General features: G+C 48.8%; 1 protein-coding gene across 8 annotated transcripts in view; it reads right to left on the reverse strand.

The window, feature by feature from the left end:
* The window catches only part of RPH3AL (rabphilin 3A like (without C2 domains)), a 46,643-nt gene that overhangs the window by 31,229 nt on the left and 192 nt on the right, over positions 1-15,222 (reverse strand). Inside the window, exons 1-6 of one of the 8 annotated variants that reach the window (XM_054209660.1) lie at positions 13,055-13,300; positions 12,652-12,803; positions 7,706-7,864; positions 3,002-3,113; positions 1,486-1,629; positions 625-696 (exon numbers count right to left, since the gene is read on the reverse strand). In XM_054209660.1, coding sequence (XP_054065635.1) covers positions 625-696; positions 1,486-1,629; positions 3,002-3,078 — 293 coding nt within the window. In that variant the 5' untranslated portion in view covers positions 3,079-3,113; positions 7,706-7,864; positions 12,652-12,803; positions 13,055-13,300. Of the gene's footprint in view, positions 1-624; positions 697-1,485; positions 1,630-3,001; positions 3,114-7,705; positions 7,865-10,960; positions 11,150-12,651; positions 12,804-13,054; positions 13,301-15,222 lie in introns of those variants that run through there. The other 7 variants (XM_054209662.1, XM_054209663.1, XM_054209667.1 and 4 more) reach the window with 7 other exon arrangements.

Genomic DNA, 15,222 nt, shown 5'->3' on the forward strand with positions numbered 1-15,222 from the left:
CCTGAAAGCAGCACTGCAGGCACATGACTTGCCCACATTAGAAGCAGGAAGGCCAGACTGAAGCCATCAGACCAGAATGAGCCCGGCTGCCGTACAGGAATGCCAGTAACTGCTCCTTGCTTCATTCCACAGCCCGCTTGGAAGACAGGAAGCACATATGCATGCACAATGTCCGTAGCAGCAGGACTACGAAAGGGAAGGAAGGCGGGATACGCAATTAGGATGCAGGATGTGGAGAGCATGCAGAGCAAGGCTGCTGCCATGAGATCACTGCTTGGCAATTCTCAGGCATCCATTTGTAGATGGGGATGATAACAGCCAGGCCATTTATCAGAAGAGGCGACCAGCCGCAGCCATGCGCGTGCATGCTGCTCAGGGAGGAAACACGATCCTGCTATCCATGCAACCTCATTCTCATTAGTGCTAATGTCCCATCAACCAAGTCCCAAACTGAAAGGAAGGCAAAGTCTGTTTGAAAGAGGTACTGCCTCTGGTGATGAGGTCAGACAGCACGGCCAGGCTGAGCCGTCATTACTGGATTTATGATCCTTGACTTCAGCACTCCCAGGAGTTAACAAAGGCATTTCAGAGAACACTTCAGCATGGGAACAGCAAAGCTCTTGCTTTCTGCAGCAACCACACAGGAACAGTCGGCCCCTCAGAGTCGCTGGCTGCTTCTGGGGCTGCTGGGGTCTCCTATATATCATGCAAACATCACTGTTAGTTCTCATTAGCACTCACTAATGTGAACTGCACAGTGACAGAACAAAGCACAGGGGCAGGAGACTGGGCCTGCTGGACACGGGCTGGGAGTCACTGGGGCTTCCTGTCTCACAAACACGAAACGCTGCTGGGAAATGCAGCAGGACTGACGAACTTCCCAGCTTTAAAGGCAGTCAGTGTAGGCTAGGACAACCACAGACCTCCATCAGGACTGAAAGCAAGTGGAAATCTGCAGCAGCGAAACGATGCCCATAAATTAAATAATTCAAGCCAGCAAACCCCTTCCAGAGGGCTCAGCCAACTAGAACATAAACTCATTCACTGCTCCAGGCAAAATCCCAGGGGGCTGCCGCAGACAAGGGAAAACCTAACTTTGATGCCAGCAGCAGTTTCTGAGCCTGCTGCCCACTAGCAGTGGGTGCAGCTGCGCAACTCGGCATCTTCCCCACCCTCTTCCAGAGCCACCGGGGCAGCTGCCTTAGCACAGGCTGCATTTCCCAGGGACTGTGTCAGTGGCTGCAACCACAGCATGCCCCAGGGCTCAAAGAAGGCACAAGAAAGGCTTGAGAGACAGAGAGAAGGAAAACATCTCATCTTTCCCAATGTTCATCACCTCCAGACAAGCAACATGGGAGGGTAAAATAACTGACCTAAGGGATGCTCTGACTGATGGAGGCTGAGCTCAGGCAGCCGGGAGAGCCACTCCTCTGTCTGCACTGACCTTTCCTTCTGAGGGAAGGGGACAAATGAACGTGACTGTACCCAATGCGCTGCTGCTCGATGATGTCCAATTTCTCCGCCTTGCGGATGACTTCCAGAATGACCTCAAGTTCCTGTGGGCTCAGAGCCTGCATCTTCCTCTGCTTCTCAGTCTGGAACGTGTGCACCGACCAGCCCGTCTGGAGCCTGTGGGAGGGGGTGGAGGGCAGAATTAAATTGTGAAAGTAAAGCACAAAACCCCTGCCCTACCCCGCAGGCCAAACCTGCCAGGCACACAGAGCCTGCGTCAGCCTTCCATCAGAGAAGTCCATTACCTGGCTAACACCCAAAGCAGGAGTCTCTTCTCGCTGACCAGATCACCATGTCACTCCTCCAGCAGCACCGAGTGCTGCGCTGTCTCTCCCTGTCCTCTCATTTCCCTTTCTGCTCCAGTTTGTATTTTACCACTCCATGTCCTCACTCCTATTTGGCTCTGCCCACAAAGAAAACTAGTGCACCGAGGCCTGGCTATCTTGGGGGTACCCTTGCAGAAATGGATGTCAATGCCAGGCACCAAAAATGCCAACAGCAGACTGACAAACAAAGGGATTACCTGCACGCTCCTGACTCCAGATCACACGTTTCTAAGGTCCTCAGTTCAAACACACTAATCACCAGGCACGCTTGGAAATATAAATTTGACAACTTCCTCCCTTTATCTAACGTAGGCCTGCACGAGAACTTTAGCAAGCCACTTGCCTGTGCCTCACATACAGCAGCTGACATTTCTCCTTAGCTCACTTGGGGACAGGCGGGAGCTTTCACAGCTCAATTAATTACCATTCAGTAGGGGTTTAGAGGTCACTGGATAAAGTCACGGCTGCTAGCAGAATACAGGGCACTATCAGACACAGCTGTCTTAATGATGCTTTCAGGTGAAGGTTGGAGAAGTGGCAGTGGTGTGCACCGTTCACACTCAGGCAGTCCCCTCAGACACAGGGTGACCTATTTTCTAACGCTTTGCAGCAGGCTGACCCCAGAGGTTCAGACAAAAGCAGAGGTGGCAGTGGCAGGGTACCAGCCACCAGAGAAGGAAAGCATCCAAGAAACAAATGCAAGCCTAGTGCTTGACTCACCTCCACCCCTTTTGTCTTCAGGTTATGCAGAAATTTAACTTCAGGGGAAAATGAGATCAAATGACAAGTTCCTAAAACAAGAGTGCTGGCAGCTGGGGGCTGCTATCAATTATATTTAGCATGCTGCAGAGATAAGAGCTTGCCTCCAAACCCTTCCTTTCACCCAGGGGAAGGATGGTGCGATGGACTCCCAATCACATACCATCCATGCTGCAAACTGCCCTGTTCCGAGCATCCAGCCAAGCACCGAGCCCCATCTTAGCAGGCTCCTGTCCCACCCAAGCAGCACTCGTCCAGGGTACAGAAGGGTCTGGTGACAGGCAAACTCCTGCCTCCCAGACAGGCTGTGGATAAGGCCGGTGGGCCAGTGCTCCACAGAGATCCCAGGAAACCATTCAAGCCACAGTTGAGGCTGGAAAGAGGAGGGGGTGGCAAGGACTCACTTGGCACGCAGTGCCAGCTGCCGGTCGTTGGGGCACACCCACTGGCCCGTCCCGCTGCCAAAAATCGTGTCAGCCATGGCACCAGGCTGGGGAGGAGAGGCAAGGATCACACCTGTAAGAAGCAAACACCAGCACTGAGCACAGCTGCCACCCCACCCACAAGAAAGCACAGGGCAGCGCTTGGCACAGCCTTATTAATCATCCCAAAGGGCCACTCTTCTGGCAAGCAAAACAAAGGTGATCTGCTGGCATCACACACAGTGGAAGTAGGTAGACTCTCACCCACAGACAGTGACAAAAAACATACCATCATCCTCGTAAAATATAAGCCAATAAATACCTTCAAACACCTTGAAGACAAGGCTGAAACAAGGAAGTTTAGATTTTATGGTACTCTGATAAAAGCCAGACTCTTTGTCAGTTCTGATCTTTCATTTCAAACTAGAGAAAAGTGTTGTTTGTAAGCATAATCTCTGCCCCATCACCTCTAGAGTCCCAACGCTGCAGTACTGACAGAGAAAGCCACTCTAAAGGACACAAAGAGCTACAGTTGCTTTTTTTTTTAACCTCTTAATGGGGTAACAAACAAAAACCCACGCAACAATCAGCATGAATAGTGGCAAGTCATTTCGTTCATTAAAACTGCCTCCATAATAGCCTGATATTTGTAACTACAGCCTACAATAGAAGCTTGTTTGCATTCTCTGATGTTTAAGACAGCACCTCTTGCAGCAGATCTGCTGCAGCTCCTGTAACCATCATGGTCACACCAGGGATGCCTCGTGTTCAATGACAATTTCACCATGAACTGATAGGTAAAGACAGCAAGAGCCAAATTCCACGCACTCACGGGAGAAACATATTCCCAAAAGAGACTTTGCAGTTAAGCAGTTCTGAGTCCTACCAGCAGCTCAGATGAATGGAAAGCACCAAGAGACACAGACAAAAAATTTCAGTGGCGGCAAAACTAGTCTTGATGTAATGAGCCTTTCTCCAGATGGATTTGCTCTCCAGCAGAGCAAGTATCTCATGAGCCCTAATGCACAAGTTTCCAGGTATTAATACTCACCTTTCCCAGAACAGACACTTGCCAGCTTTGAAAATACCATACCTGCCAGGCAGAGATAACGTGTTTAATGCTGGTTGGCAAGCATAAATCAGATACAACGGTAGGCAAGGTATAGCACCTGCCAACCGTGCAGTAGTTCCCAAGAAAACACATGTTCCACTCTCAATCCACAGCACACTTACCCCAGCAGTGCCCGTGGTTCAGCGTGCTGCACCTACGCTTGCTGTCTACTGCTGACACACAGAGCTTTCTGCTCCTGTGCCAGGCATGGAGGCATCACAGGCAGCACGGCCTTGGCCCTCTTACACAGGCAGGCATGCAGCTTATGCAAATCAATCTCTCTTTCCCTACACTGAGCTCACATGTGGCACACACGCCACACTCACCCCCCGGCACGGAAACAGTAACCCGTGTTAGGGAACTGACAGCTATCTCCTGCCAAAGCCCACATCAGCCTTGAGAGACAGAACGGTTACAAGCAATGAACCGTTCCCTCCTCTGACCATCCAGTTTATGGAGAGAGTCTGAGAACTCATCACTTACAACAGACAGGAGAAAAGAGGAGGAATTCCACACAAAGCACAGATTTCTGTTGGTGCAGGGGGATAGATGTATAAAAAAGGTGGAGGCTCCAATTCAGCATAATGCTCAGCAGCACAGTCCGACTGTACAGCAAAGTGAGGACCGGAGGAGATGGGAGGCTGCAAGAAAGCCCTGCAGAGAAGGAGGGCTGAGACAGGCAGGACAGTCAGAAGTGTCGCGCTCAATTTTTTAAACCTTTACTACATTAGTTAAGGTGATCACTTTTGAAAGGAATCACCCCTAGAAGAAATACGTGAACCCTGGCATCTTCAATTTACCAACTACTTTCCCTGCTCTGCTCAGTGCTACACAAGCTGTGGGTTTGCATTTCTATTTTGCCCCAGAACACCTCCGGCTCTTTTCGTTGTCTTCACGATCTCAAGTGAGGAAAGAACACAGTCCCCACACATGTCCCACAGCAGCTCACACACAGGGGAGCAATCAAGCATTAACAGCAAAAGAATACAGAGGCTCCCGCCTCCAGGCCAGGGTTAGAAGCGAAGAGAAGATACAATTTCACACAGAATGGCTGACCTGGGATTTTCCAGAGATTTTTCCAAGCCTGTGATGTGCTGCTACAGGATACACACATGTAGCCCCCCACACAGATGCATATATTAAATTACTCTTCAATTATACCACATATTTTTCCCTCCCACTCACACACACCTGAAGAATAGCACAGCCCACACACTCGATGTCCACTGGCAAGGCTGAATGCACACAACCACATTGACGTGACCAGTGCCTGGCAGCTGTAGGATGTTTAGCATAAAAGCCAGAGCTGGAGATGAGCCCCATACCATGGTCAGGGCAGAGGAGTTTGCTTTGCCAGCAGCTGTGCTTCAGAGTGGAAAGCAGTGCTGAATACATCTGCCCCTCCTCTGCAGAGCTTTATCTGCTCTAACAGAGCTGAAGGCAAGTCAGAATAGAGCACATCAGCTAAGCATTTTTCTCAGGAGAGACCTAAACACATTCTCCAGCCTCATACCACAGTGCGCTTTTCTCAGCATGACTGAACAAAAACAAGCAATGTCATGCTCTTTTGCCTCTTGTTACTCAGCATACGCTTTCTGTTCTCCACCATTCCCTGAGCAGCATCTGCAAAGAGAGACGGAAAACAAAACACAGCCTAGAGATCCATCATATCCCAAAACAGTCTTCAGATAGATTATTCCCTAAAATATTTACAGGAGCATTTTCTTTTGGCAGCACTGGGTATCTGCTGCTCCTTCTGATGTAAACTGGCATTGCAGGTGACTTTGCACCTTTGCCTCTGAAAAGAGCCTGCTGTGGTTTGACACAACCACCTCGGAGAAGGAAACATGAATGACATGGGACTGCAGGCCACAGTCTGCTAGGGCAGAAACAGGAGCACTAGCAGGACTGGAGGGAAAGGAATATCTTGCATGGCCACAGGAACAATGCCTGAGAAATGGTACCAGTATCTGCAAAGGATGAAACATTCTCCCTCTTATCGCTGTACAGGACAAGAAGTACGGTAGAATCAGCCTAATCAGAAACACTAAGATAGCAAAACCACGCCAGCCAGGGGAGTAATTTCTACGGGCTGTGGTGAAACACCCGTCTCTTGCAGTCAGCCTCTACTGCATTCTCTCTCAAAAATACTCCAGTTCGCACCTACCTCACTGAGCCAACCCCTCCCTGTTCTCCGCTCCTCTCAACAAGCTAACAAAGGGCAGAGGCAGACAGTCTCTTGCAGTGAGAGAGCAAGAGAAATTCACAGCTCTTGGCCCTGCTGCAAGTACACTGCATACAGAATAAAGAGAAAGCACAAGTACTTAGTGTTACAGAAGGAAAACTTACCACTCCAAGATTCTGCTTTTTACTTGAATTAAGAATTAAAAGGGAGCTCTTATTGATACTCTACGACCTGCTTTAAAAACCCTCCACCTGTTTGTTCCTTTCCTATGACGGAGGAAGTCATGTGAAAAAAAACCTCATTAAATCTGAGTCCACCTGGCTGCCCTTGGCACAGAAGCTAAGGGGCGCGCTGCAAGGAAGGAGTGTGGCTCTGCAGCAAGCCAACCCTTTGCATGGGGCCAGGAGCATTTTGGAGGATGCATAACTGAACACATCTCTGCCTCCAGCTCTGTTGTGGCACTGCTTCTGCTGTCTCTACAATAAGACTTGGACTCTGCAGCCAGAGAACAAGGCACCTGAAAACATGACTTCAGTTTATGAGGGAGACGTCTTCCAGTGGGCTCTGAGAGAAGGGAACAGCAGCACGGTCACGCTGCTGACTTGGCCCCACATCCCTGCAGAGTGACCACAAGACAGCAAAGTGAGCAGGACAGTCCCCACTTGGCCTGGAGGATGAAGGTGGGCTGCAGCTGGCTGGGCTGCAGCATGTTCCCCAGGCACAGGTTGGGTAGAGGTGAGCACCCTTCCCTGCCACCCCACCAAGCTACACAGCTGCAGATCCTGCGGCAGGCACACCTTTCCCAAAGCAGCAGCTGAACAGCAGTGGGAGGCATTTCTAGCTGTACTCCTGGATCCACGTTCCAACAACCAGCACATTCGGTACCAACTACAACTGGTGGCCGGGATGGCAGAAGGTTGCCATGTCAGCATGTCCCAGAGCTAGCCCTGGCTGACAACTGTACACAGCCACAGCCCTTTAACACGACACGCTTCAAAGAATTTCAGGCTCTTCTGTCAAAGAAGGTCAGTTTTCTCAGCAAAATAACACGAACATCACGTATCTGTACCTTAATAACAGAGCACAGTCATGGCAGGTCATACCAAAGGTCCAATGAGCACAGTAGCTGCTATCTGACCAGCCCCAAGAGCAGATGCTTAAAGAGTAAAAAAACAGAGCACAACACGGCAATACTTTTCCAGAATACCCTCCCAGCCTCCAGAGATCATGCACTCCCTGAGCCTGACTGTAGCTCTGTATTAAACACCCTTAACATTTTTCTGTCCCAAATTTAACAGCTTGCTTTTTCAGCTCATGTACTCTTTCAGCATCATCTCTCTACATCATATCCCTTCCCCACTCCTCCACCTCAAAGACATTTTGACTTTACCTTGACTACGTCAAAGTTAAAACTGAAGGGTCTTGTTGACATTGAGGTAGTCACTGCAGCAGAAAACACCTCCTCATGGCAGCGAAAGCACAGCCTGCACGCGCCCTCCTGCAGCTGGGCTGATTACAGGTGCCCATGAAGCATGAATTCCTCGGAGCCCTGCAAATACAAAAATGTCCTATACAGGCCCGTAAGGAGCTCTCCAGTCAGCTTTCATTTGCCTGGTTATTTCAGTCAAGCAGCTCGTGTCTATATTAATTTGTTTTTATAGGAAATTAATTAGGCAATTTTTTTTTTAAATACTTAATTTAAAAAATAAAAATTAAACAGTTGGCCAGAGACGAGTTCCCAATTCCCAAGCCGAGCTGTGCCGGTGTAATTAACTCGCCTGCTTTGAGGGCGTCACCTCCCCCAGGACTCCCAGCTTGCACCAGGTACCGTGCTGGCCTGTTTTTCCTTTTAGCTGTTGCTCCCTCAAAGAGGCAGTGTAATTACTCTCTGCTCAGCACACCAGACCCCATTATCCCTGGGAAACCTTAGCAACTAAGTGAGTGTTTGCTCTTGTTGCTATGACAGAGGATAAATGACTAGCGGAGACAGATAAGGTTAACCCAGCCTCTGCCTCCCTCCCACCGCAGGCCAGTCTCTTTTCCTCCCAGGTACTAGTCCTGCAGCAGGGAGACAAGTGTGAGCAGGCAGGGAAAGACCATTTAGTCCAGACACAAGTCTTCCCCTCATGTTTTAAAGATCCTACTGCCACAGTTGCACTTCAAAGCACACAACTGTTTTAAGGTGACAGAATAACCCTTGGGGCGGTGGAAGCATGGCAGAAGACACACACTTGACTTTGAAGATATGGCCAAGTCTCAGAGCACGGGAAGGGGAATAACTGCCAGTACAAGTGCTGGCCTGAATCAGGGCTTTATAAAAGTTCTTCTCACACACAAACCACTTTGAACCGCCCCTTCACACCTACATCTAGCAGTTTCTCAGCCCCTCCAGTGGTAAAGGAGCCTGCTGTAAGCATTACATTCTATAGGGCTAAGCAGGCAGGAAGCACAAGCACAGTGGAGCCAAGTGATCCTCATCACCTTCCTGCTCCTTGCTCTCAGGAAGGGAGAGGGCTGTGCTGGCGCACAGGGGCACGGCTGAGAAATGGCCTTTTGCAATTTCTTACTGCGACAAATCCCCACAACAGCGCAAACCCTTAGCAGCAGATGGAGAGTCAAGCGACACAAGGAATACAATATGATCAGACTTGACTTGCATCGCTGCAGCTTGGGCCAACAGGGACAAGGAAAACACAACGTCCAAATAAACACCATAAAGCCTTGGCAAGCTTTGGGACAACAACTTAAGAACCCAATCAGACAGACTTTCTCCAGTCTGTCTCACCATGAAAACTCAATCTAAGCAGTAGCAGTCCCAGCAAAATAGGGAAATCCTCATTCAGAGACATTTATTTGGATTTGGTTGGCCCAGCTCAAAGTAAATACAACCCGGACACAGCAAGTAAGAGGTGTCATTATCACATAAGGGCAAGTTGGAAAAGGAGCAAGTGAGGGTGACATTTGGGGGGAAAACAAAGAAGGTTCCCAGGCACCAGAGCTGCTTCCCAATCCTAGCAGCAGTAGCAAGAAGCCTAACTGCGATTAAGATGGAGCTTGTTAAAGAGCTTATAAAATACAATGCCCTGGCGGTCCATGCCAGCCCTACAAGTGGGAAGATAAAATCAGCTCTACAGGAAAACCAACATACAGTACCAACAATCCGATATTAATGAGAGACGGTTATTAGCGTGGCCACTTGATACATGGTAAGCTGTAATAACCAGTTTTTGCCCAAGCAAAGCAGTCTTCCAGCTCCCCAGCACCCTACGATGCTGGCAAGGAAAGCCAGCACTGTTCCACCTGCCAAGGTGTACCTTTATTTATCAGACTTTGGCCCTATTTCCTTCTGATCCCCAGCCAGGCAGGTGCGTTGTGCAAAGTGAATAATTCATGAAGACAGCAGGCTCTTTTCTGACTCACACTCTGGGGCAGGTTGATCTGGCATAGGCCTAGGAGAAGCAAATTAGCATCTAAATGGCCAATTAGAGAGACTCATTTTACTATTCTGATATGCTAAAAAGCTCAGGAGGCCTTCTGTGGCTGGAGGTTGGCAGGGTGGAATCAGCACCTCCCAGCCTCCAGAGAATCATCAAGTTTCTTAGAAAGAATTGGACTTAGCAGGGAAGTACTGAGCACAGGCCAGGGTTTGTCAAGGAATCCCTTGCAGAAGAACCTCATGCCAGCCTATTCCGTAGGTAACCTCAAGTGAACCAGGAAAAGCACGGTTCACAGCCAGTGCAGGAATTCTGCTGAGCAGCCTGACCCCAGGCCTTGCTAAAAATTAGCTAGCCAGCACAGCTCTGAGCCATAGGCCTGCCATCACATCTAGAAGATGAAATACCCTTTCTCAGCATCCTTAAGCTACAGCATTGGTTTTAGGCATTCTAGGAAGCCTCTGAACAACACACAAGCATGGCTAGCAGTAACTCCAAGCCCTTTATCACTCTGAACATTGTTTGTACATGCAAAAAGAAAGCCAGGGACTTTGACCAGTCCCTGGGGAGTACCTGACCCAAGCTGCAGCAGACTAAAAAACCTGGGGGTGGGCACAGCATGTCATTCTTACTTGCATATACAATAGCACCCATCACCCCGTGTCAGAGTGCCCAGAAGAACCACAACAACCTCTGTAAGATGCACATGGCAGCTCCCACCACACAATATGCACAAGCCCAACAGCTCTCAGAAGCACACCTGGGCTGATAATTTTTTTGATGGAGCACATCACTTTCAACCTCCCACTTCTCACTTGTTTCCCCCCACACCTCTGTCACCTGCACTCAGTTACCTTCAGGAGGCTGAATTCCACCTAAATTCATCCACCTGCAGTTCACCTCGCTGTGTTTCTGGCCTGCTTTCAGCAGCATTTTAGATAAGACTCTTCCACCAGTGCAGCTCCGGCTCTGAGTGCCCCAGGCCCCCCCCAAAAGCTGTTCCCCTGTCCCAGCTCTCCAGGGGAAGGGGCCGCACCCCATGGGCCCGGGACACAGCCGTTTCCCTGCAGGTGCACGGGCAGCCAGCACGTACCAACACCTAAAGCTCTGCTTGAGACGCCGCACGAAGCGCCCGTGTGCCCTCCCGGCACAGCGCTGCGGGCTGACGACAGCCCGCTCCCCCCGGCGCGGCGTCTCCCCCGCGCACCCACCTGTCCTCCGGCCCGGCCCCTCTCTCGCACCCGGCACAACTCTCGGCCGCCTCCGCCACGGGCCACGCTGGGACGAGCCGCCTCCCGCCCCGGGACAACGCGGAAACGGAGCGCACCTGCGCCGCCACCGCCGCCTCCTCCAGCCCCGGCGGCGCCGCCCGCGCCCCGCTCCGCGCCCTCCGCCCCACCGGCGCCCCCCGTGGGGCCGGGCACCCCCTGGCGGCGCCGCGCCGCACCCGCCCCGCCGGCCGCCACCAAGGCGCGGCCCGGAGCGCAGGGGCGCGGCCGCCCGGTAGGGCCGGGACCTGCCGGCCGCGCCTGGGAACCCCACGGCAGAATAAAAACACAGTGAAAAAAATCCAAAACTAGAAACCAGGAAAGCCGGTAGCGAAAAAAAAAAAACCCACCACCACACAAAAAAAAACAAACCAAAACAAAAAAACCGCAAAACTTCAAAACAAAAAGACCCCAAAATAAACCAAACCAAAACACAAACCCACCCAAACAAAATAAACCCCCTAAAAACCAAAAAAAAATAACAAGAAAACCCAACCAAACCAAAACACAAACCGACGCTAAAACACAAACCAACCAAACACCTCTTCAAAAAAAAAAAACCAAAGCCCAAAGCAACAAAAACCCCCAAACTCAAAACCCTGAAGCAAAAAAAACAACCTCAAGAAACAACAACAAAAATATCAAAGCATAAACCAACCCCACCACAAAAAAGAATTTTGCAGGGAAAAAATAAAGTTGAGAACAAGAGCACCCCATGGCAAAGCAAGGTGACCTGCTGGGCCTGGGACAACCGCGGGGAGCTCGAAACTTTGAAAAATTAGGGGCCCAAACCTGCAGAGCAATCCCAATAACAGACACCAGCTCCAGAAGGTTGCCTGGGATCAGCAGAAAATATTTGGTATTGCTTTTTTTACAGTAAAGCTATTCTTGCCATGGGACTGCTGTGGACAGTCCTGTAAATGGTCTCCCCACGTCAGTAGAAGCTTAATCTGCAGGAAGCATTCCAAAGCAGGTACCACTTGAACCCAACATCGACCCAACGTGTCTTGCTCTGCATTTTGGAGAGCCGGACAAATGCTAATTACTGTCCCATGCAGCAGAAGGAGGGTGGGGAGGGGGAGCAAAGCACTTTCTGAAGCGAGAGCCTGGGATCGTACCGCAAGTCAAGAGTAAAATCACAGGAAAACAATAATTCTTTTGCACTAAGAAATTAGGGCTCATTACTGTCTAAACGTCCAGTGGATGCAGTGAGTAAATTTGCCACGTGACAGGAAGGGAGAGAAACAGAAAGAAGGAAAAGAGCAAGTAAGAGAAAATAAACTCTCGGTCTGTGCTTTTACTGCCTCTTCAGAGCCTGCGCTTGAGAAACCGTGCGGCCCTGCAAGCCCCATCATTTCCATACATCCACAAGACCTCACAGGATAAGCTTAGGGACCCTAAGCCACCTTTTACCTAAATTGAGTTAAGTCTGAGTATATATTTTGCTTTTTGGTTTAGGCAAGTGTTGAAAAATACATCAGAGGAAGCAGTGTTTGCATTAATACAGAGCCTGTATTTCTGTGGAAGAAAGCACTTGAAGATGACATTTCGCACCAGGGTAGCCCTCCACACAGTCAATAATATAAATAAATTAAACACGCGGTTTAGCCAACTTCAGGAAAAAGATAAATTACCTTATTTAACCAGCTGTGCTGGCAGGAGCAATAGGCACAGTAAACGACACGTATCTCAGAGCCTGTATCCATTCTGCTGTTGATTTGCTCGTTGGGTTCCCCGCAGAACTACAGACGCTTTGGAATCCGACTGCAAGGCAAGGCCTTGGTAGCTGGAAGTCACAGAGAATAAATATGACATAACATTAAAAATTTAAAAAGGCTAAATATGAGTTTTATCTTGATAGCATGAAGTCAATTTTTAATACACTCGTTTCTCAGAAAGCAGGCACTTCCAATTCCACCCAAAGAACCCTTCAAAATCTCTCTTTTATCGATGATGGGTTTCACTGAATTATTCACCAGATCACAGCTGCCAGAGATTTTAAATATACACATGACAAGGACTGTAACGGATAGCAACCTTCTCCTGCAGGCCTATCAGTGATGCTGACAGTTGCTCCGCAGATGCCCCGAGCTGCTCCAGTCTCTTCCAGCTCAGCACATAATTGCACGCCGGGGAGCAGCCTTTCCGTGTCACCCTCGGACAGGCAGGTTTCTCAAGAAATGGAAAATAAAGGCCACCATTTTTGGAGAGATGTTAAACTCGTGGGCATGAAGGTATCCTCCAGAAGAACTACAGCTGTTTAAAAGCAGCCCTATCGTACAGCAAAACAATCCTCATTGTAATAATCCTGGAGTGCTACAGGAAATGATTCCCAGTTTGGACGCTGGACCGGTAAAGGAGGGGTCTGGGCTCCAGTGCTCAGCCGCGTCCTGCCAGGCAATCAGAGCCGAGGCGTTGCACTGCTGGTCGGCTTTCCACACTTTGGCTGTCGTTTCTGGTTAGATCACAGGTTCCTGCAGGTAAGGATTCTCATCATCTGGCCATTCAGCATTTGACACAAGAATTCAAGGTGGGAAATTCGTGTTTTAATACACAAATAATAATAAGAGTATTAATTATGAGCAATTTTAATCACATAGAATAACCAAAGTTCAAACTGGCTGGCTGCCTATCTCGGAAAGACCATTTCCCAGGGACACAGGCTGACGACTGGCAAGGAGCTGCCACAGCCAGAGATGTTTGGCGCTCCCTTCCCATTGCCCTGACCACTCCAGCTCGGTCCAGCCGCTTTACAATTCACAGCAAGAAAGCCAGGATTTTTCTCCAAGCTGTTACTCTGATTGCAATCCTCTGCTATTTGCTCCTCAGTAATTCCATTTGTGTTTGTCCCTGTAATTATTATTCCTCAATGAAAAGGTCAATGATTCAGTTCCTAATCTGAACAAAAAAAATCTTGCCTACAGAGAACACCTAATCAAGAATATATAAGACCAAGGAAACATTTAAAGAATACTAATGCTTCAAGCAAATTAAGCTGCTTTTTTCACCTGTTTTAAAGACAAACTCCCCATTCTGATCCCCCACTCTTTTTGCTCACACGAACAAGTCTCAGGTCTAATTCTGTTTTCCTTGCTCCAGGTAAGCCTGCAGCATCAACTATAACATTTCACAAGAAGACTTCCTTAGTACCCCAGTGCAGTAGGTCTATACGCAGTTTTCAGTGTATCTATGGAACCGGGAAATGATGCACATTTTGGACTAAGCTGGTTCCACAGGGAAATCCAGAGACATTTCTCAGTGTAGTTGCATTTAAAGTCAAAAGTGCACCAAGAACCCCCCCAGCCCAATACAAGCCATTTGAGTTAGAACCCAGCAGCCGTGGGTTATATATTTGAGGTCTGGGCATTTCTTTGATGTCCTAATAAGAATACACATATATGCTACAACTGTGAAGATCCACTTTCTGACACCAGCTTAGGTTGGACTTTGAATTTAAGGCTTGCAAGTTTCCTCCCTCGTATCACCAGATTTATATAATTGCTTATAGAATTACTCATTTTTCCAATCAGGATACAAAGCACATTCACAAATCTCCTCTCAGATGCACCTGCCTGTTGCATTACCGGATTTTAATACTGAATGTGTGGTCATGATAACACCCCTGTCTCACCAAAACAAACAAGTACAGCGGTACCTTTACTTCATTTTAGACTCAAGCTAAAATTAAAGAGGACAGTAGGAATATTCAAGCAAATTGAAAGACAAATCTAACAGCCCTTACACATATAGATTAGATCTACTGCTTGAACGCAATTACCCTTCCTGGCAAAGGTTTACAAATTGGACTTCTATTTTCTGAAATCATGATATGTTTATTTTAAAAATATATATGCCTCTAAGACACAGTAAAACCTTTGGAGGATTGTGGAAAGTTTGCTCTTAGTATTTTTACTGTGAAGTGCGGGTAGAACACCCACTAAGCCTGGCTGCACTGGGCACAGCAGATTTTGAGACTTTCAGTACAAAAAGGAAAGGGGAACAAAGAGAAAAGTGACAGAAAGCAGTAAGAGGGCAAGGGATTTGCCTGGGGACGATGTAGAAAATTACCCACTGCTGAGGAGCACCCCAGCACCCAGCATCCTCCTGGCCAACTGCAGCAGCAGAAGGGGCAGGTTAACCAGGTGAATGTTGGTCCTACCCGACCTGGTACTCCAGGAAGGAGCTGTCAGAAGATGATTTTATTT

Source organism: Rissa tridactyla, chromosome 7 (genome assembly GCF_028500815.1).
Source record: "Rissa tridactyla isolate bRisTri1 chromosome 7, bRisTri1.patW.cur.20221130, whole genome shotgun sequence".
NCBI classification, from domain to species: Eukaryota; Metazoa; Chordata; class Aves; order Charadriiformes; family Laridae; genus Rissa; species Rissa tridactyla.